Genomic DNA, 23,135 nt, shown 5'->3' with positions numbered 1-23,135 from the left:
TGTACACTGTAATGAATTATATCATCATAAACAGGTAATATTTGTCCCTTTATTATTAATGCTGCCTTCATGTGCTATAGAAAATGTGATAATTCCCACTTCAAGTCGTGATTATGAGCTCATCGTAATCAAGTTTGAAATGGGTGGGCGTTCATGAGCAATTTTTACCTAGGAAACTCGTATTTACGATAATAGCACGTGAAGGCAGCATTATTAGGGGAAAATCTGTGTAATAATTGATTTGCAAATTATCCCTAAAATGCGCATTTTTTTTGGACTTGTTTGTTTGTCTAGGCTTAAACATGCTTGCTAGGAACTGTTTTTGTTTGTAGAAGCCTTGTGTTTAATGAGCTACTAAAATATTACAATATTTTGTGTCTAATTATTTACTTATGTGTAATAAGTGGGATCATGTATATCTAGCTGGTTATCGCAATATACTTTATCACCCTGTCTGGGTTTATTTTTGTGATAACCAGCTGGATGTACATTATCACTTAAACATTTTTAATATTTAACAAACACATGTGAAAATTGTCCTTGCTGTTGCGAAAACCTGAGCTCTAAAAATAACATTATAAATGTACACTACTGTAATACAATATTCAATGTACAGGAGTACATATTTCAGTGTTTTAAGGTGCAATCATAACTTACACACACACACTAGCACATACCATTTTCTTAGATTTTTTTTCTTTAAAAAACATTGTGTGTCTGTTATTTTGTATTGTCATTTTCATCAACAGTATGTTTTAGTTTAATATGTTTTATCATCATCTTGATACAATCCACATTTACTGTAAAAAGTAATACGCTCTATCTACTTGATACAATTTTGGCAACAGATTACAAGCAATATTATTAATTAAATTCAACAAATAGAATTGAGTTAGAATTAAACAAATTTATTCATTAAATGTCAACCATTTAAAACGAGTAAAATTTAAGTAAACTTTAAACAAAAATATCTGAATAACAGACAGACGTCAAAGATAAATTTAGAACTCTTAATTTTTAATTTGCCAACATTGAAGATACCTGAAGCAGAATCACTGAAGGAAAGAGAAACACATGAATTAACAGAGGTTTAGATGTTGATGTTAATTTTATTTAAAATGTTTGGTCACCATTATTGTGATTAGTGTTCCGTTTAGTTGGGCAGTTTCACGCTTTGTTTTTTATCAGTTTGTGGTTTTTGTCAGTTTGTGGTTTTTGTAATGGTGTTTGTTAATTTAAATGGTCGACTTTTAAGGAATTAATTTGATTAATTCTAACTCAATTCTTATATGTTGAATTTAATTAATAATACTGCTTGTAATCTGTTGCCACAATTTTATTGAGTAGATAGAGCGTATTACTTTTTACAGTGTTCTGTCTCGTCTTCATTTGTTTTGGCAAAAAAAGTAAAAAACAAATTATCAGTAATTTGAGTAAAAGATGTGATTCAGGAACATGTCCTACTTGGTAAAATCATGTTCATTTTTTTTTTTTTTTTTTTTTTTTTTTTTTTTTTAAATATTTATGAATATACATTGTCTGAGTTTTGAGTAACTTCAGCTCTGTAACTCCTGATGTTGTTTTTAAGTTGATCTTTTTGACAGTAAAAACCAAGAACTTTTGTGGGACTTTTGCATTCCTTTCTTTGGAGGCAATACCTTAATTCAAAGTGATGGTGACATTTTTTTTTTTTTTTTTCTGTCTTTTTTTGTGTGTTCTCATCTCACCTTGCTGTCAACACAATGGAAAGAAGCATGAAGTTTGACTTAAATCAAGAGGGAAAATAGAAGTCTCTTTCTCTTCTCTCCTCTCTGACGCATGCAACTGACATCTCCCGCGCTCCTTTCAGAGCGTAATGTATCTGTCATCCCCAAATAAACTCATCTCTCACGTTGAGCCCTAAACAATAAATGTGTACAAGGCAGCTCACGCTCGTTTTTTCCGGATTCTGTCGATCAAATGGTGCGGCTTTCTCATCTGCGTTCTTTTCTATGATCAAAGCTCCATTTATCAAAGACTTTAGACTGATAATGTGAGTTTTTCCACATAGCTGACATCTCATGCCTCTTTTCTCTCTCGAACCCTCCCACCCTGTCTCTTCTCCTTGAGGTAGTCATGGCAAGATCTCCTCCAGAAGCCCATTACATAGTGGAAATTAGACACTAAACCGGGCAGCAGAAATCAATGGGCGAGCTGGAATGTACTAAAGTGCCTGGAGCGAATATATTATCCATTTATTTGGTTAGGAGACATCCATAGTTGAGGTCTCCATACTCCAAACACTGCTTGTTTTTGATACTCCTTTTAAATGCGAAATAATTTTTTGAAAGGCAGCAGGGGAAGAGAAGGAATCTTGCTCAGGGCCAAGATGCATCGACAGACCCGTGTTTGCGATTGAAATTCATGTCTAGAAAGCCCATCACACTAAATTTAATTTGTTGAATATGAGATTACAAGGCTGTGTTGGGTCTAGTTAAGTGGAACTCCGGCAGCAGGCCTACAAAAACGCTCACCCAGCATAAGCAAAGATGTTCACCACACTAGAGCAGTAAACAAACTGAAGGTCACAACCTCAGCCAATCACAGGACATTATTCATGTCAAGCATGGGATGTGTGAATTCCCTATCCTCAGACATCTGCTCTGGCTTTTTCTTTTCTTTTCTTGATCTTTTAATATATTTGAAGTATCACCATTCACATGTTTGGTTTGATTTGATATGTGTGCTAAAATGAAGAAAAAAATAGGCCAAAAAAATAGGCCATATCGGCCTAGAAAATCGCAACTTTTCATTTTCCGTTGGTCTTGGTACACGATGTAATTACAGAAGAGTCAAGTTTTAAATAGGAAAAATATAGAAACTCTTTGGTCATTTTTGTGCGAGATGCTAAGGGTCTAATCAGATTCAATGAACTATGCTAAGCTATGCTAAAAGTGGTTCCGCCAGACCCAGAGATCGGCTGAATGGATTCGAAAAAGGTAAAACTCAACTGTTTAACTCTAGGGGAGTTGGAAAATGAGCCTATTTTCAAAAAAAGTGGAGTGTTCCTTTAAGAGAAGTCAATTGCGCGACAAGTATGATTCAGTTTACGGCACTTCTCATTCATTTCTATGGCATCCGCAAACTATGACTGACTGTCGCACAACTATGAAAGAAAATCAATGACGTCAAGGCTGTAATGTGATTGGTTATCAAGAAACACGTGATCCAAGCTAGCCCTCTACCATCTCTGGTAGAGCCACGGATCCTTGTTGCCCATCCCTGGTTTAGATTAAGGTGTCTGCTAAAAAAGGTTCTTCTCAGTTAAAGCAAAGGAGCTCAGGGTTTGGAACAGAACATTGTTCCCACACTTCCCTTTACTGTACATCGGGGATAGCAGTATGTTTGACGGCACAAAGTGTGTTCGCTAATTGAAATTTGTTAGTGCATGCCTCAAAGACACAGACATTATTACAAGATATTTGCATGCTATCATGTGATACAAATACAGTGATAGCATTTCAAAGCCAACATGCAACCTACAACAAGTTGACGCAACATGACCTGCAGCTCCTACTCAACGCGATCGAACTTAGTTCAAAGGATCAATTCTCAAATGAAAATTATTTACTCATCTCATGTCATTTCAAACCTGTATGACCTATATTCTCCCAAGGAATACAGAAGGAAATGTTTTAAAGAACTGTACTGGTCGCTCTTGCTTATGCAATTATAATGAAACAGGACTAGTTCCCGAAGTTTTCAAACCTTCAAAATGGATGCAAAAGCATTATAAGTGGTCCAAAGGAATTACACACAATATTTTATGTATTCTGAAGATTGTACATATATTTGTATGAGGAACAGAGTGGAAATTAAGATGAGTTCATTATGATTTTGTTGCATTAGATATTTTAATAACAATAAAGCACTTTCAAAAAAAAAATAATAATAATAATAATTTTCAATGATTCTCATTATGTGTAGACTTTTTTTTTGTAATTAAAATCAGCATAAATTTAAACCGTATGACAAACACTACAATATGTATACTCATTTAATGAGAAATTTAAAATATGAAATATTTCAAATAATTTTTTTTTTTTTTTTTGCATTATTGTTAGAATTTGCCCTTGAAAAAAATAATATATATATAATATAATAATATATATATATATATATATATATATATATATATATATATATATATATATATATATATGTAAAATAATATTTGAGATTAAAATTCTTTACATTTAATAAAATTAAATTAACATTTTTCCCAACTTGGGTATATGTGCTTAAGACTAAGACTACCAGTAAATACCAACTTAGATTTTTAGTCTGTTCTTCCACACACATCAATGTTATATATTGATCTCTTTTATGATACTTCTATTGTGCATCCTTTTTGAAACTTGAAAGCTTTTCATTCTAAATGTATGGAAAACACTGACCACCACAGTCTTGAGATTTCTCTTGTGTTTCATGGAAGAAATATAATCATATGCGTTTGCAATGAATTATAGATGACAGAATGCTCATTCTGAGGTGAATTGTTTCATTAAGATGCTTTTTGTGGCTGGGTGTGATTTTGTGAGGGTGAACGAGTCAAGCTGAGTAAAATGGGTGGTGCAAACATCTCACCTCTTGCACAGAAGCTTGTTGAAAGAGAGGTATAAGAGGATTAGTTCTCGGTATGTCAATGTGAATCTGCAGGGAAGAGACACAAAAAGAGGAGGCACAAGCAGGTTAGGACAGAACGGACTAGCAAGAAAGCTCGGAGAGAAACGGGTCTGGCCGTTTGAGGCTGCACCTGAGAAGAAACTCACTGAATTCTACTTCCTGTGTTCTGGATTGTACTTCCTATGTACCTTAATGCAAGATTTCCAACAAAATATTTTGAGATCGAGACTCAGCTGGCTGACCAGACAGACAGTTTGACAGACAGACAGACAGATGGATGATTGAGTGACATGCTTTTGGGTGACTGGTGGACAGAAGCATGTGGCGTGACTCAGTGTGGTCCATCAGTCTTCTTACCTCGGTCACCTTGGGCTGCAGAACTAAACTTTCCGGACTCATCCGGGGAATATCTATGTGAATCTGATGGTTCAGAAAACACACACATACACACATATATACAAAATGTTGATGTCAAGAACATACAGAGAGTTATGGAACTGAGAGATGACAAACACACACAAATACACAAGTATGATCATTATGTTTGTTTGTTTGTTTGTTTGTTTGTTGCATTTGATATTCTCATGATAATTAAGCACTTTGCAACCCAATTCTTCACAGAGGTCATTCTCATTAAGTCTGGATTTTTTTTTTTTAAATATCTGCATAAATTTAAGGCAGTACAAACACTAAATGATGCGTTTAAAATATTAATTATTTATTAAAAAAAAAAACAAACAACAACAAAAAACAAAAAACGTTATTTTGCATTCTTGTAATGAGAATTTATCCTTGTACTAATGTCTCAAAAATATTTTCAAGTATAAACAAATATTTTTCATTTTAATTTTGTAAAATATATTTGAGATTAGCTAAAATGCTTCACAATTTAAACATTTTTTTTAACACAATTTTCCTGACTTGGGGATATAACTGTCATGAAAATGTCACAATGCCAAAAAAGCCTTAAAGGGTTAGTTCACCCAAAAATGAAAATTCTGTCATTAATTACTCACCCTCATGTTGTTCCACACCTGTAAGACCTTCGTTCATCTTCGGAACACAAGTCTGCATTGACAGCAAGTTCATTTACACTTTTAATGCCCAGAAAGGTACTAAAGACATATTTAAAACAGTTCATGTGACTACAGTGGTTCAACCTTAATGTTATGAAGCGACGAGAATACCTTTTGTGCGTCAAAAAAACAAAATAACTTTATTCAACAATATCTAGTAATGGGCGATTTCAAAACACTGCTTCATGAAGCTTCGAAGCTTTATGAATCTTTTGTTTTGAATCAGTGGTTCGGAGCGTGTATCAAACTGCCAAAGTCACAATGGTGAACCATTGAAATTTCGAAACGCTTATGACATAACAAAGCCTTGTTTACTGAAATCACGTGACTTTGGCAGTTTGATACACGCTCCGAACCACTGATTCGAAACAAAAGATTCGTAAATCTTCATGAAGCAGTGTTTTGAGATCGCCCATCAGTGTTGAATAAAGTAGTTATTTTGTTGTTGTTTTTGGCACACAAAAAGTATTCTCGTCGCTTCATAACATTAAGGTTGAACCACTGTAGTCACATAAACTGTTTTAAATATGTCTTTAATTCCTTTATGGGCATTTAAAAATCTTAATTGTCTTGCTGGCAATGCAGGCCTCACTGAGCCATCGGATTTCATCAAAAAATATCTTAATTTGTGTTCTGAAGATGAACGTAGGTCTTATGGATGTGGAACGACATGAGGGTGAGTAATTAATGACTGAATTTTCATTTTTGGGTGAACTAACCCTTTAATGATCATAAAAAGCATCTTATTATTTCTTTTTTTTTTTTTTTTTTTTTACATTTTAAAGTGAAATACAAGAAATGCTCTTAGCAGGCCTGTGAGAATCACCCAGATATAGCTTGCGAGAGGTGAAACAAATGTGTTAATCTCACATCGTCAGTGATCACTAGACGTCAGTCTTAAATCAGGTAGACATTTATCAGATCAGAGTGACAGCAACAGTTTGATCTTCACATCCTCCTGCCAATTCACAGGAGCTTTAAACCTTCCTTGTCATCTTTTCCTCTTCAGCATCTAAATATCAAACACTAGCTGCTGTTGGCATTTCTAAACACTCTGAGCTTCTAACATAACAGTGTTTTGGCAAAGCTAACACACTGCTGCTGCCAAGACCTCAATCAGTAGGTAAAACACAACCAAAAACCCTGACTATATTACATTAAACTCCTGGCACAACTAAACTGCTGGCTTTGAACTTAAACATTCTTCTATTTACAGCAGAATTCGTACTGGCTGTGCAAAGCTGTATAGGAAGTTAAAAGGAAATCACAGGAAGTTCTGAATAATCTCCAGAGTCTTTGATTCAGCTAATTATTGCTGTCATCCTACATAAAGTTCAGTTAGTAGCATTCTCCAGTACTGTAGGAAGCCTTTTCCATGAATAAGGAATAAAATGGGAACATTGGGTCTCATTCACTAATAATTGCATGGATTTTTTTTGTATTTGTATGCAGAAAAGAACTTCTCACGAAAAGTATTCTATTATGAGCGGCCACATGTTAGTAATTTGCATAAAACACACCCAAACCATCTCCATATAAGTGCTTTTAGTACAACCTTTACAGCCTTGCATCACTCTTGTCAAACATATGCAATATAATATAATATAATATAATATAATAGTCGTTTTAAGATTAAATATAACTTCTTAACACAATTATAAGGCCACACAGAGTAAAATGTTTTTTTTTTTTTGTTTTTTTTTTTAGAATAAATGTTAGTACGAAAGTTTTTGGTGAATCACGATTTGTTCGTAAGAATTGTTCGCACGCAGATTTAACGCACAAATTTTTTTACAAAGCTTAGTGAATGAGACCTATTTTTTTACAAAATAGGGATTTTTATTGATCCAAAAAAAGGTCAGTGAAAAGATTAAATATTATATCAGCATTATCACTTTATAAATAACAATTCTATAAAAGGGTCAATGACGTGATGGGTCATTTTTTTGTCCAAAGGCCTTAATAATAATAAAAAAAACAAAGATATGACATTCAAAGTATGTAAAGTAGTACAACTAGATCTCTTTTATTGAATCCAAATAGTTTTAATTATATTTTCCTACATATAAAAGATATTTTAAAGATTTTGAAGTGTCAAAAGGTCATTCGGTTTAACCGTCCAAAGGCCAATACAGCCATTTCATTTGTGATTAAAATGTATGTATGTATATATATATTATATTATTATATTTTAATGGTATTAAAATTATGTGTAGAAGTCGTTGCTTTGTTATGAGAAAGAATGTCCGGAAAAATGAATTTCATTGATGTAATTCGGAGTAACCAATATAAAGGGACCATTTTGGACCAAGTTATGTGGTCAATATCATGTGACAGGATGTGACATCATTCAGACACCTGCAAAGGACCACATGGTCGTGAAACAAAGTAACTAACTCTCTTTTAACTATTTTAAAAATTCAAGTTTTCACTTGCTCATACGCATGTCCTGAAAAATCAGGTCATTCTGTACAACCGCTATAAAACATGGAAAATGTTGTAATATTTTAAAAACTTGTACTAAATATAAAATGTTTGATTGTCCTTTTGCTAGGTAGCTAGCGAGCTAACAGCCGGTTAGCATTGTTTAAAAATATCGTCATTCGGTATAACCAAAAGTGTCATTCGGTAAAACCGAAATTTTGGTTAAACCAAATGACTTTTTTGGTGACAAATTTTGTCCATCTTGTAAAAAAATGACAAAAGCAGTGTTAACTGATTATAAAAACCACATAATCTCATTGTTAAAACTTAATAAAACTTCAAAATTAATTATATCTCCATTATGTTTTTTTGTTTTGTTTTTTTTTTCTTTTAAAAACATTATTCGTCAATGACCCAAATATTAATTTTAGATTTCAACCACATTACCAGTACAGTTTGATTGAAAGCTATTTTCATACCAAAAAAACTTGGGGTGATACACATTTACTGTGTTTAAAACTAGTTTGTTTGTTATTTTATGTCAGATAGAAGATACTAGTTCATAGTTCATAGTTTTAAAGCTTATAAAAAGTCATAGAACACAAATTTGTATCCCATCTAGATCTATATATAGTCTTTTACCTGTCTGTATGTGTCCTGATGGTGTTCATCATTACGGGAATCATAGTACTGCTCAATAAAGCCGAAGTATTCCTGCCGCTTCCTCTGCAATGTGCTTTCCCTCCGCTCTGCATTGGCAGGCAGGTACCCCTGTAAAGAGACGAGCAAATACAAAAGCTAATGTTTATAGCGGCCCAGACGAGATACCTCTAAATCAATCTGATATAGATCTGCGCTCGCTAACAAAATGTTTGTTTGCCTTTCCTAGAAAAATAGCTGCTAATTTAAAATCAGAACTCAGAAAAAAGTTAAGGTTTCCAAGAGTTTTGGGCCACTAAGTTGATATCAGTCACATTTAAAGTTACATTTCCTCTTATTACTGCCATAGCAAGAGAATGAGAACACAGCAGATGTTCAGGCCCAGAAAAGAAAGTCTCTTGATAAAGTAATTGATTGCACAAAAATCTACAAGCACAGAAATCCATTTATCACACAAGACGCTCCCCCATGTGGCTATTTTTTACTTCCACGCTCAGACGAGTTCTGTGACAAGATGTATGTGTGGCAAGCAGTGCTCTTCTGTATGCTCCATTAGCATATGTATATGTAATTAAGTCTAACACATTATAAGTAATGTTCACATTATTAACAGAAAACCATAGAGTTAAAAATGGTAGTTATTAAACTTGATGGGGTACATGGGAGTGTTTCTTCAGCTTATAGGCATGTTTGACCCTATGGACTTTTAGAAAACACTTTCCAGACTTGCTAGTTTATTTTCTTCTATTAACAATATCCAACAGTGTGTATATGAACCACAAAATTCTAATAATTTCCAAATTCTAAACCAACAAAATTTTATTTCCACCATATCTCAAGTTCCAAAAATTCTAATGACATGTTAAACATTTACTTTTCTTCTTATTTTTATAGCTTATGTGTTCTATACACATACAATTAAATAATATCACACATTTTGCATGATTTAACAAAACTAACAAAAAATTGATTGGAAAAGACAGGAAGTTATATTTGCCTTGAATAACACACATCTTACGTCTCATTTTCTCTCAGGCATGACAAAGTTTATCAGACAATGTGATTACTGGATAACTTCTAAAATCAGAGCTAGAATTTGCAAATTCTAGGGATATCTTAATGAAATTTTTATTGAAAGTTTTATTAATTTTCTGAAAAATGCCATACAGGTTCAGTTATCAAAGGAATTTAAAAGGGTGTAGATAATGTAACAGCAATCTTGAGAGGTCACAAGGCATAAGATGAAAATAACTCTAAATAACCTAATGATGTTCCCTTACTGTCTAACAATAATGGGCACATGAAGGATGATAATGTCAAATGACCTTACTATTTTTCTCTCCATATTTACCCATATTTTTTGTTTGTCAGTCTGTCTTTTTTCCAAACTGACGATAAATATGTGTTCACACACCTATTTCCAGAGGTCATGAGAATCTGTGTCTCATTTTGCACACTGAAAATGAATACAAATACTGACCAACTACATTGAACAATGTGTTTAGTCTTAAAATTTCACAGTACTGGGTCAGGTTGGGTTACAAGGTCTTATTTATACTGTCTGGGTTTTGGCATCAGTGTAATTCATCTTCAGACTTTTACAAAAGTGCTAACTTCCAGAATTAAAGTGCCCCTATTATAATATGTTAAAGGTTCCTATTTTCATTTTGGATGTTTCCTGCAATAGGTTAACATGCACCCAAGGTCAAAAAACTAGGGCTGTCAAAATTAACGCCTTAATGCATTAATGCAAATTCATTTTAACGGCACTAATTTTATTAACGCATGATTAATGCAGCGCACATTTTCTGTTTGACCTGTGGCCTAGCCCGTAGTTGGAGAAATGGAGATGCAGCCATAGGGGCCAGTCACATGTCACGTCTAAAAACGCCTTTACCCCTTATTTACACTATGCATTACTGCTTCGACGCGGCCACTCTAGTCAATGCTTCACTACAGATGGGGCCGTTCACATGTCGCGTCTAAAAATGCGTGGAAAGCGCGGCCGCGCCACTTTTTCCTTCTTTCCAAAGCGCTTGCGCTCCCGTGGCGTCTGTCATTGCTATGCAACCATGAACCGCGCTCTCCACAACGACGAGGGAGTTTCAGCAAAGGATAACCCCAACTGATTTCTAGCCCTTACATTAGCTGTACTACTAGATATATTTATGGAGGCGAGAAATAAAAACCCACCCTATACAGCTTTGATAAGCTGTTTGGCTGAGCTTTCGATGTTTTGTTACGGAAAAAATGTAAAGATTACAAATAAAAATGTGTGATTAACTTGCGATTAACCACGAGTTAACTCATGACAATCATGGTATTATTCGTGATTAAATATTTTAATCGATTGACAGCCCTACAAAAAAAAAAACGCTTTAATTTTCTCATAATATACATATACATCATCTCATTTCTCAAAGAGTCTGAAAACAGTTCGCTCAAAGATTCAGTCTCTCTAAACCCCTCCTTTTTGAGAGCTACTCGGCTCTGATTGGTCAGAGAGCCCAGTCTGTCGTAATTGGTCTACCGCTTACAGCAGGTGTCGGAAACAAAACGTTCATGTCATACACAATGACATGAACGGTAATGATGCCATCGGTTTTTCTGTATCAATTCCAGCGCGAGTCCCTATCCTTTTGAAATTTATGCGAAGTGGATTTGCAGCACAGAAAACAGCGTCTTCTCGACATGTTGACAACACGAACCAAACTAAAGTGTTTGAGGGTGGGACAAAGTAGACATTGTCATTATCCAAACTTGTTAAATAGGTATGTAACAGTAAGCAAGACTGGAATTGCTGACAACTCATTTCGGCAGTTCAGAATCTTTTTTTTTTTTTTTTTTTTTTTTTTTCCCCTCGAAGAACTGGTTAGTTCACCCCAAAATTAAAATTCTGTCATTAATTACTCACCCTCATGTCGTTCCACACCCATAAGACTTTCGTTCTTCTTCGGAAAACAAATTAAGATATTTTTGATGACAGAATGCTGTCAGATTTCCTTCCATTTACTGCCTTTGCATCTACCACTTTGACGCTTCAAAAACTTCATAAAGAGATCGGAAAACTAATCGATATGAATCGAGTGGTTTCGTCCAAATTTTCTGAAGAGAACTGATCGCTTGTTATGACGAACAGATTTAATTTATTTTGTTTATTCGCATGTAAACAATGATCAATGAACATAAGCAGAAGCTCAACCAAACCTGCTACACGCGCAAGAACAAAAGAAGCTCAAACATGCTGCATAACACACAAGAATGAACCTTATTGGTTACGCAGCGCGTTTGAGCTTCCGGAAAAGGTTTGTTCTCGCGCATGTAGCAGATTTGGTTGAGCTTCTGCTTATGTTTGTCTTCCATAGAACGAAAGTCTTACGGGTGTGGAATGACATGAGGGTGAGTAATTAATGACAGAATTTTCATTTTGGGGTGAACAAACCCTTTAACTTTATTTGTCGTGCACTTTTACATTAACAAACAGCTGCACTATATTGCCAAAAGTATTGGGACACCCCTCCAAATAATTGAATTCAGGTGTTCCAATCACTTCCATGGCCACAGATGTATAAAATCAAGCACCTAGGCATGCAGACTGCTTCTACAAACATTTGTGAAAGAATGGGTCACTCTCAGGAGCACAGTGAATTCAAGCATGGTACCGTGATAGGTTGCCACCTGTGCAATAAGTCCATTCGTGAAATTTCCTCACTACTAAATATTCCACGGTCAACTGTTAGTGGTATCATAACAAAGGGGAAGCAATTGGGAACAACAGTAACTCAGCCAAGAAGTGGTAGGCCATGTAAAATCACAGAGCGGGGTCAGCGCATGCTGAGGCGCACAGTGCGCAGAAGTCTCCAACTTTCTGCAGAGTCAATAGCTACAGACCTCCAAACTTTGTGTGGCCTTCAGATTAGCTCAAGAACAGTGCATAGAGAGCTTCATGGAATGGGTTTCCATGGCCGAGCAGCTGCATCCAAGCCTTACATCACCAAGTGCAATGCAAAGCGTCGGATACAGTGGTGTAAAGCATGCCGCCACTGGACTCTAGAGCAGTGGAGACGTGTTCTCTGGAGTGACGAATCGCGCTTCTCTGTCTGGCAATCCGATGGACGAGTCTGGGTTTGGCAGTTGCTAGGAGAACAGTACTTGCCTGACTGCATTGTGCCAAGTGTAAAGTTTGGTGGAGGGGGGATTATGATGTGAGGTTGTTTTTCAGGGGTTGGGCTTGGCCCCTTAGTTCCAGTGAAAGGAACTCTTAATGCTTCAGCATACCAAGACATTTTGGACAATTTCATGCTCTCAACTTGGGGATGGCCCCTTCCTGTTCCAACATGACTGCGCACCAGTGCACAAAGCAAGGTCCATAAAGACATGGATGAGCGAGTTTGATGTGGAAGAACTTGACTGGCCTGCACAGAGTCCTGACCTCAACCCGATAGAACACCTTTGAGATGAATTAGAGCGGAGACTGCGAGCCAGGCCTTCTCGCCAACATCACTGCCTGACCTCACAAATGCGCTTCTAGAAGAATGGTCAGAAATTCCCATAAACACATTCCTAAACCTTGTGGAAAGCCTTCCCAGAAGAGTTGAGGCTGTTATAGCTGCAAAGGGTGGGCCATCTCCATATTAAACCCTACGGATTAAGAATGGGATGTCATTAAAGTTCATGCAGGCGTAAAGGCAGGCGTCCCAAAACTTTTGGCAATATAGTGTATATTACACACTGCGTTAAAGGTAATATTCAAAAAAGGCATTTTAACAAAGATGTATTTTCATCCACAAAAAGAAACTGTTGTTATTAATAACATCCACAAAAGACGACAACACTGATCTAGCACTCGTGTATTAACACTGCATGAGGTGAAATAAACATGAAATGAAGTTGTTGTTCTCATTTTGTCGCCAGAAAAAAGAGAAAGCGAGAGAGAGAGAACATGGCATTGTTCACAGCAGGTGCAGAGGTCCAGGAACAACAGGCCGGTAATAAATGTTTCCCAGCAGCTGGGTTTGGATGAACACATGCGTAAGGTCTGTGTCCAGGCGCTGGCTCTGCATCAACCCACTCCCACCTGCTCACGACGGGACGCCATTACTCAAACACCTCGTATTAGTGCGACTGAAACCACCATTTAATCATCTGCACAGCTTTATCCTTTTATTTATTAAAGCCCACCGTGTGCTATTTCACTGAGTGTGGGTGGGTGAGAAAGAGATGGGTCTTTCTCCCCCCAAAAAGTTACCACAGAGAATATGAGACACTGAGGTAAGTCTTTTTTTATCGTATACCTATGAAATGTAATTTTGGAACACTCATAACTGCACTTTTTAACCAGTACAAGCCAATTTTTCAGCAGTTATTGTTGTCAGGCCCACAAATAAACAAGGCGGCAGGGGATTGTGGGCTCTTTTTGTCTTGGCGACTGTGCCTTTAGCTCACGTAACAAAACACTCTGTTACAAGTGTTCGCATCAAGCCAAGAGACTGTAAAAAAGATCAGCGTGTCTCCGCTTCCTTCCACTGTAGAAAAATTAAGGCAAAATATCCCAGTAATGGTCGCTGCAGATTACGCCGTTGGGTGCCCAAGTCTGCGCAGTAGTGGAGCCATGAAATCAAGGTCCCGCCCACACATTCCGCAGACTCAATAGCAAGCTGTCAATCATTGACATTACACCCTGTTTTTATAGCATTAAATAAATAAAACCAAATTTTTTAGAAAAATTAACGTCTGAGTGATAAGAACTACCTAAAATGGCAGAAATGATCTTTGGAAAAACATTATTTCAAGTCTAATTGGATTTTTTAGTTTGGGTCGCATCCCATTCGAATACATGGAGAGGGCGGGGCTTATGACTTATATTGCAGCCAGCCACCAGGGGGCGATTGAAATGCTTTGGCTTCACTTTTCAGGACTTGTGCAGCACACTTGGATGTGACATTCTCTTCAATAGGTTTTATTGGTTCCCAGTTAGGGCTGTCAAATTAAAATTTGAATTTTGAATATTCGAAAAACGGTGTATGAGATTATGTAAGAGTCATTGTGTTTTAAAATATTTTTTGTTTTTTGTTTTGTTTTTTTGCCTATTTGAACCAACAAGATGTGGTGCTGCTGCTTTGTTCATTCAAACCAATGCAGAAGTAGAGAAGCTCAGTGTGGAGAAGATCTTGGTTATATCAAAACAGTAACCAAGCCGTTTACATTATTTTTTTTTTTTTTTTTTTTTTATACAAATTATGCCTTTTAAATTTGAATATAATTTGAATATTAATAATAGTAATAAAAGCAATGCTAGGGTTGCTAGGTGATGGCTACTGTGTTCTAGGTAGTTGCAAGTGCGTTGTAGGTGGTTTATAGCGTATCGCAGGGATATCCTGGGTGATTACTGGCACATTGCTAGGTGATTACTGGTGTGCTCTTGGAGTTGGCTAGCCAATTGATAAAAGGTGTTTTGTAGGTTGTTGCTAGGCAACTGCTTAAGGGTTCTGGATGGTTTCTAGGTGGTTGATGGGCAATTGCTAAGGAGTTCTGTGTGACTTCTAAGTGGCCGCTAGGGTGTTCTGTATGGTTTCGTGGTTGCATGGCAATTGCTAGGGCATTGCCAAGTGGTTGCTAAGTGATCACTAGGGTGTTCTAGGTGATCCCTAGACGGTTGCTAGGGTGTTGTTAGTTGTTTGCTAGGCAATTGTTAAGGTGGTCTGTGTGGTTTCTAGTGAATACCAGGTGGTTGCTAGAGGTGGTTTCTAGGGTGATGTTAAGTGGTTGTTAGGTTGTTGCTATATGATTTCTATGGTGTTCTGGGTGGTTTCTTGAGTGTTGTTAGATAATTGACAGGCGATTGTCAAGGTGTTTTGGGTGGTTTTTAGGATGCCATTATGTGTTTTTTGTTAGGTGATAGCTTAGAGATTGATATGGTGTTCTGAGTGATTTCTAGAGAATTCTAGATGGTTGCTACAGTTAAATGGTTTCTAGATGATTGTTATTAAGTTGTCAAGTTGATTGCTAGGGTGTTCTATGTGATTGCTAGGGTGTTCTAGGTGGTTTATAGAGTAATGTTTAGTGATTGCTAGGGTGTTGCTAGGTGATTTCTAGGGTCTTCTGGGTGGGTCTAGGGTATTGTTAGTTGGTTAATAGGTCATTGGCAATGTGTTTTAGGTGGTTTCTAGAGCATTGTAGGTAGTTGCCAGGCAATTCTAGGTGGTTGCTAGTGTGATGTAAGGTGGTTGCTAGGTTATTGCTAGGGTGTTGCTTGATGTGATTGACAGGTGACTGTTGGGGTGTTCTAGATGGTTTCTAGGTGGCTTCTACGGCATTCCAAGGTGGTTGCTAGGTTGCTGCTTACTGTCCAAAGACAAAAGAACCCAACTCAAGTCTCCATGACATTCTGGTCTGTAAATATATATGGCTCTGGTCCCTACTTATATGTACATTTTTAGTCTGTTTAAACATCAGGTGACAAACAGAAAGAGTACTGGATGTGTTATTCTGCAAAATGTATTACTTGTACAAAATTGAATCCTGTGTACAAGCAATAATGATTCTTGCCTTAGCAAACACCACTAATGAAATCTTTATAGTCTAGGGGCTACCTGACAAAAGAGAAATGATTTCTTCTTAGGAAAGCGTTGAGCGGAGTTCGGTGGCAGTTTGTGAGGCGTCAGCAGGATGCACAGAATTGATCACGCGTTAAAGCGCCCATTCAAACAGTGATGCCGCCCTCCGTCGGTCATTACTCTTGTTAAAGGATGCATTCCAGCTGTTCACGCTCGCTCTCCACTCACTCAAACACAAATACACACACAGATGAACTCACAATGTGCACACCTGTGCAGGAGCTCAATAGTGTGGATCGATGAGGTTTGATTGAGTGGGGCTGCAGTCCAGGGTTCGAGTCAAGATGACAGATGAGGTAGCCGTAGGCAAATGAAGGTCACACAGGTGAATTGGATGTTTCTGTGTGTGTGTGACCACACACTAGCCTAGAAGGGGGTCAGAATATCAAATATCCCCTTCCATTCCATCCTGTTTCAGACTGTCACATCATATATCAGTGTGGCAGAAGGGCACACAGCCGCCTGTCTGTGTGTCAAAGGGTATGACCACACATAACCCCCTGATCACGTCAGTCCTGTCCTGGGGGAAACTTTACACCAGTTATACTTGATATCTTTCATCCATTATAAAAAGGTGAAAAGTGTTTTTTTTTTTTTTTTTTTTGGTCAATCTTTAAATATTTTCTTTTTTCTTAAAATCCATGGTCCTATTCACACTGCTCAGAGTGGGATCTGAACCAATGTCAATCGGCATGGGAGGTGGGAGTACTAGCAAGTGTGTGCCCCCCTTCAATTCTGGTTGACACTGGTTGGGCCGGGGGGGTTGGGTGGAGGTTTACCTGCACAGTTTTTACCAGCTGGCTTTTAAGGAGGTGGTGACGCTTACTCACTTAAACCTCACTGCCATCCGGGTCACGGCACCAATTTAACTGGCCCTACTCACACCGCCCCGAGAGATTCGAACAAGTATCAACCAGCATAAGAGGCAAGGGAGTGGAGTGACGTTTATCTACACAGCTCTTCCTAGCTGCCCATTTGTAGTAAACCATTTGAAGGTTGAACCCCTATAAATACAGTGAATAAGGCCCCTTTTACAGCTCGCAATAACATGTTTTTCATATCTTCATAGCATCTGGAGTTTGTCCAATATTGTTAGTGTGGTGTACAACACAGATCCAATTGTACCCATGGAAAATGGCACATTACATCAGAGGTTCCATTAGTATGCGCTATTTTAGCTCTCTAGGTAAAGACTGTGTTTAAGTAAGAAGAGTTAAAAATTAAATAGTCCTGAAAACTTCACTACCGTTTTAGACTCAAACATTCAATGCAAGTATGCGAATGGAAAGCTTCTCGATACGCAATCCCCATTTCATGTTTCACTGGATTCTGAGACGTGTCAGAATGCAATTGCAATGCATCCTTTTACAATTATATCTCTTTCAGGTCAGCTATTGTCTTGATGAAGCAACATTTTGAAAAGAATATTGCTGAGCAAGTCAGTCAAACTCAACATGTTTATAAATGAATAACAACACATCCAGTTTAAATGACACACATTTGAACCACATCATCACCACCTTGAGTCATGTGGTTTTCTCCCGCCACTGTAATGTAGGAATGCATGTTAAGTACGTTCAACAAGCACCAAGCATTCACTTGCATATTTCCTATTATTATTATTATTATTATTATTATATTTCATATGCATATTTCCATTAATAATGTTTCTGGCTGTTGAACTCAAATCCCTATTAAAGAAAACCAAAACACAATACTTATTTATTTTATTATCATCATTATTTTTTTTTCCCCCCTGTGGTGTTATTATTAAATTTCCCATTAAGTATACCATTAGTAGGAACATTTTCAGTAACCAAGACAAAAACATGGGTACATCTGCCATGGGCAGTCAAGGTTAGGTGCAGAAACATATGTTTCTACTTGGTGTTTTTTTTTTTTTTTTTAATTGCATTTACTGTTTAATTTACCATCTTTTTATTTTTTATTTTTTAATCTGTAAAAACTTCTGTTTATGGAGCACAAAGTTAAAGTTAGGAAAAAATTAGCTTTAATGACAGCAGACACTAAAGCTGTAATGATCAAAACAGCATGTTTCATGTTATGATTTGAGAGCTTTTTGTGCGATTCAAAAAATGCAAGTGCATATGTAAAGAAATTCAGCTCAGGTGGTCCAAGAGTCCACCTAACAGAAATAGGATTTGCTCATTCACAGATTCAGGTTTTGCTCGACCACTGAAACAGTTTAATGCACCATTAGTTTTCAGTCGACTGGACCTCTGAGCTTCCATCCTAGAAGTCATTAGTAGGAAGCCTAATTACTTATAAATGTGTATTTATGTAGAATGCATTATGTATTCTTTGATTCATCTTGTAATGGATGTGCGCCGTAGTTCTCTAATGAGCTTGACCATTTGAAGCAGGACTTCACTGTGCGCTGAGATTGTTCTACTTACTGAGAGCAGCTTCCATGTGATTGGGCGCACCTGCCGCGGAATTCCAGACCAGCTCAACTTCCGAAGCTCCTCTGCGGAAAGAAAAGATTTTTATTAGACATAAAGTCACTACTCAAAATAGTAGTATGAGTTTATTCCTTGTGAATAGACTAAATCATCATTAAACAGTCCTATCAAGATTTTGCAGAACTTGATTTTTACATTCCAAAATGCAGCAGGTTTCCTTAAAAATTGCAGTGATATCTGCGGCCTTTTTGTGTTGTTTTGCAGTAAAAACTCTTCTATTAGTGACAGTATTAGTGACAGGATTTTTTGGGCATAATATAATAATAACAACAACAATGTGAACCACGAATTGTGCACAATAACAACCTGAAAAATAGGGTCAATTTTAATTTCATGTTGACTATAAAAAGCAAACAGATTTTAATAACACCAGTACATTGCCAACATTCACACAGAGAACCACAGTGTAAAGGACTGTGGGCAATATTTGACGAAAAAGACAGCATGTGCTATTGTTCAGAAAGTAATACCACTTACGGTACTTACTCCAAAAATAAACAGCACACTATATTAGATTCTAGATAAATCGAGAATCACGATTTTTTGTGTTTCAAAAAGAGATCACGATTCTCCTACGATTCGGAACAGGCAACTAAACTAAATAACGTAATTTTACAAGAGGTTTTGACAAAATGTTAATTGCTGCAGTCTATTTGAAATGTTTTATTAATTTGATTTGTTTTGTTTTTTTTTGGGTTTGAATGAATGATTCAATGACTCTTAAATACGTAACTTGTTTCATTACTGTATCACCGTGTCTACACTAGACGCGAGCGGCGACAAAAGACTATAGAACCCATTATAATCAGTGATGTTGTCGACACTGGATGCGGCTCAACGCAACAAATTCCCGACAGTAAATGGATTCCCCGTTCTATTTCTGACGTAGTCCAAGTGCTTTGTAATGGTCAGTTTGTGACAAAAGTCACATCTGGTGTAGACACGGTGTGTGAATCAGCATTTTTGAATGAATCTCTTGAATAAACGATCCAATGTCAAATACATTTTTAACAGTCACTTGTCGCCACCTACTGGTGTAACAATGTAATTGATATAATCTTTATTTGAAGTGTCAAGTTATTTTCAAAAGGTGATTTGGTCTATTTTGATCGCTACCGTAGACATCAGTGTTTATATACGAACTATAAACTTTTATCCCAGTACTTCTGTGATAATTTGAATATTTGTAACAGACACAACCATACTGTGATGTTCAAAAGGCTATTTTGAAGCGGTTACATACCTATAGATGACAACTGCTTTCTCTGACTCAGCGGCCGACGCAGATTTGAATGATACGCTGTGACTTTGTCAAAGGTTTAATAGACACAGGAAAATCATTGTCTTTTAGGAATGAGATTGCGTGGGAGTTTGAATCGAGATCGTGATCTTTTAACGATTAATCATGCAGCTCTACATTATATGCAACAATAAAACTTTTCAAACACTAGTACACTACATTGTCAAATCGGACCTCTCAGGAACTCATTCATAAAACATAAAAGGAAAATTGCTCTGTAAATTGTTTGTAAAACCATTCTTACATAAATTGTCACACTGAACTGGAAATGTATGCAATAATACTTCTATAAATGACTGAAAGTTTTTATTGAATGAGGGAGGCCCAGCTGTGCACATGCTTAATTCAGCGAGTGACGTACAGTTATTATCCTGGAAATAAAAATCTATTTTGCATTCCATTCAATTTTGTACAAAAAGTCCTTTGCCGATCAAATCTATTTAAAAAATATGTTAAAAATAATGGCTGATTTGGCATCATAAATAAATGATCATAAAGATAATGTACATACTAGATACTGTATACATACTATAAAAAGTATAATAACATGGTAGTATTCAATTCAAAAATCTGTTGATATGTTCTAAATAGTAAATAGTGTGTCATCAAGACATCTCTGATTAACTGTTTTCAACATATAATGATTTGAGATACACTACCCTGACTTATTTAATATAGGATTCAGCCTATAACATTTGAATTCTATGGGCACATCATGCTTTCAATAAGCACTGCAAAAGTATGCATTGGTGAACCCAAGAGTGCTAACGTGAATAAATCTCAGTGAGGCAAATTGGACTTTTAAAATGGACAAAGAGTCCCTGCAGAGCCTTAAAAGAGTGAAAAAGAACTTTAATACCAAATATTTCTCATTTCATATCGGTATTGCATATTTCAAGGGTTGATGGCAGCGATCATAATGTGTTGAAGGTGGATTAGTCATTTCTCAGAGCCTTGACAACAGGCTGCAGTGTAATGTGCATACATTTTATTTGACATCAAAGATAAATCTAAATTTTAAATCAGAGGTTGGTTTAAAAATTCATACAATAGACGAAATGTGCCATGAATACAACAAGAGCCTTCTGGGGAAAGCGTTTTTATTTTTCTAAAAAAATAAAAAAACCTTTCTGATATCAGAGCTGGATGTTTCTTGTGCAGTTTCTTTGTCAGGGCAAAATGAAGACTGAAGCGTATAAATAATGAATAGTGTTATGACTGCCATGCAAATACGAGTGACTGTAAAAACAAACATGGTCTACTTATTCACACATCATTCATTATTATTGATGGCAATATTTTTGCAGAGATGCCTCAAAGGTTTATGTTATTAATCATATTTCCAGTCAGCTCTTAAATGAAATGTTGACCCAAATTACGCTTTGCATTACATTAGCAGGACCACTCAAACTTTTTTTAATCTGATCTCCAGATTAAAAGAAATCATTATTGTGAAATCACAATGTAAATTTGAGTGGTCAAAATAACATATTAACAAATTCAGTATGGCCCACCTGAACTGAGGTGTAAAGTACAGGTGCTGGTCATATAATTAGAATATCATCAAAAAGTTGATTTATTTCACTAATTCCATTCAAAAAGTGAAACTTGTATATTATATTCATTCATTACACACAGACTGATATATATTTCAAATGTTTATTTCTTTTAATTTTGATGATTATAACTGACAACTAAGGAAAATCCCATAATTCAGTATCTCAGAAAATTAGAATATTACTTAAGACCAATACAAAGAAAGGATTTTTAGAAATCTTGGCCAACTGAAAAGTATGAACATGAAAAGTATGAGCATGTACAGCACTCAATACTTAGTTGGGGCTCCTTTTGCCTGAATTACTGCAGCAATGCGGCGTGGCATGGAGTCGATCAGTCTGTGGCACTGCTCAGGTGTTATAAGAGCCCAGGTTGCTCTGATAGTGGCCTTCAGCTCTTCTGCATTGTTGGGTCTGGCATATCGCATCTTCCTCTTCACAATACCCCATAGATTTTCTATGGAGTTAAGGTCAGGCGAGTTTGCTGGCCAATTAAGAACAGGGATACCATGGTCCTTAAACCAGGCACTGGTAGCTTTGGCACTGCGACCGTTGCAAAACCCATGTCTTGCATACGTCTGTGCGTAGTGGTTCTTGAAGCACTGACTCCAGCTGCAGTCCACTCTTTGTGAATCTCCCCCACATTTTTGAATGGGTTTTGTTTCACAATCCTCTCCAGGGTGCGGTTATCCCTATTGCTTGTACACTTTTTCTACCACATCTTTTCCTTCCCTTCGCCTCTCTATTAATGTGCTTGGACACAGAGCTCTGTGAACAGCCAGCCTCTTTTGCAATGACCTTTTGTGTCTTGCCCTCCTTGTGCAAGGTGTCAATGGTCGTCTTTTGGACAACTGTCAAGTCAGCAGTCTTTCCCATGATTGTGTAGCCTACAGAACTAGACTGAGAGACCATTTAAAGGCCTTTGCAGGTGTTTTGAGTTAATTAGCTGATTAGAGTGTGGCACCAGGTGTCTTCAATATTGAACCTTTTCACAATATTCTAATTTTATGAGATACTGAATTTGGGATTTTCCTTAGTTGTCAGTTATAATCATCAAAATTAAAAGAAATAAACATTTGAAATATATCAGTCTGTGTGTAATGAATGAATATACACACAGTTTCACTTTTTGAATGGAATCAGTGAAATAAATCAACTTTTTGATGATATTCTAATTATATGACCAGCACCTGTATATTAATATTATTAATTGTACAACAGTCTCTATAAATGTATTTATTTATTTAGTAACACTTTATTGTCAAGCTGCATGATTAATTGTTAAAAGATTGCGATCTTGATTCAGACATCCACGCAATCTCATTCCTAAATGACAACGATTCGCCTGTGTCTAT

The 23,135-nt window shown here is 36.5% G+C and overlaps 1 protein-coding gene across 3 annotated transcripts in view; it reads right to left on the bottom strand.

Moving 5' to 3' along the window:
* Positions 1 to 23,135, bottom strand: part of tbc1d22a (TBC1 domain family, member 22a) — a 157,957-nt gene that overhangs the window by 112,908 nt on the left and 21,914 nt on the right. Inside the window, exons 5-8 of one of the 3 annotated variants that reach the window (XM_051890141.1) lie at positions 18,859 to 18,929; positions 8,808 to 8,936; positions 5,023 to 5,085; positions 4,627 to 4,692 (exon numbers count right to left, since the gene is read on the bottom strand). In XM_051890141.1, the coding sequence (XP_051746101.1) occupies positions 4,627 to 4,692; positions 5,023 to 5,085; positions 8,808 to 8,936; positions 18,859 to 18,929 (329 nt within the window). The remainder of the gene's footprint in view (positions 1 to 4,626; positions 4,693 to 5,022; positions 5,086 to 8,807; positions 8,937 to 18,858; positions 18,930 to 23,135) is intronic. The other 2 variants (XM_051890143.1, XM_051890142.1) reach the window with 2 other exon arrangements.

Source organism: Ctenopharyngodon idella, chromosome 4, assembly GCF_019924925.1.
Source record: "Ctenopharyngodon idella isolate HZGC_01 chromosome 4, HZGC01, whole genome shotgun sequence".
NCBI lineage: Eukaryota > Metazoa > Chordata > Actinopteri > Cypriniformes > Xenocyprididae > Ctenopharyngodon > Ctenopharyngodon idella.
Note: the sequence above shows the minus strand (reverse complement) of the source record. Positions and strands in the feature narration are given on the sequence as shown.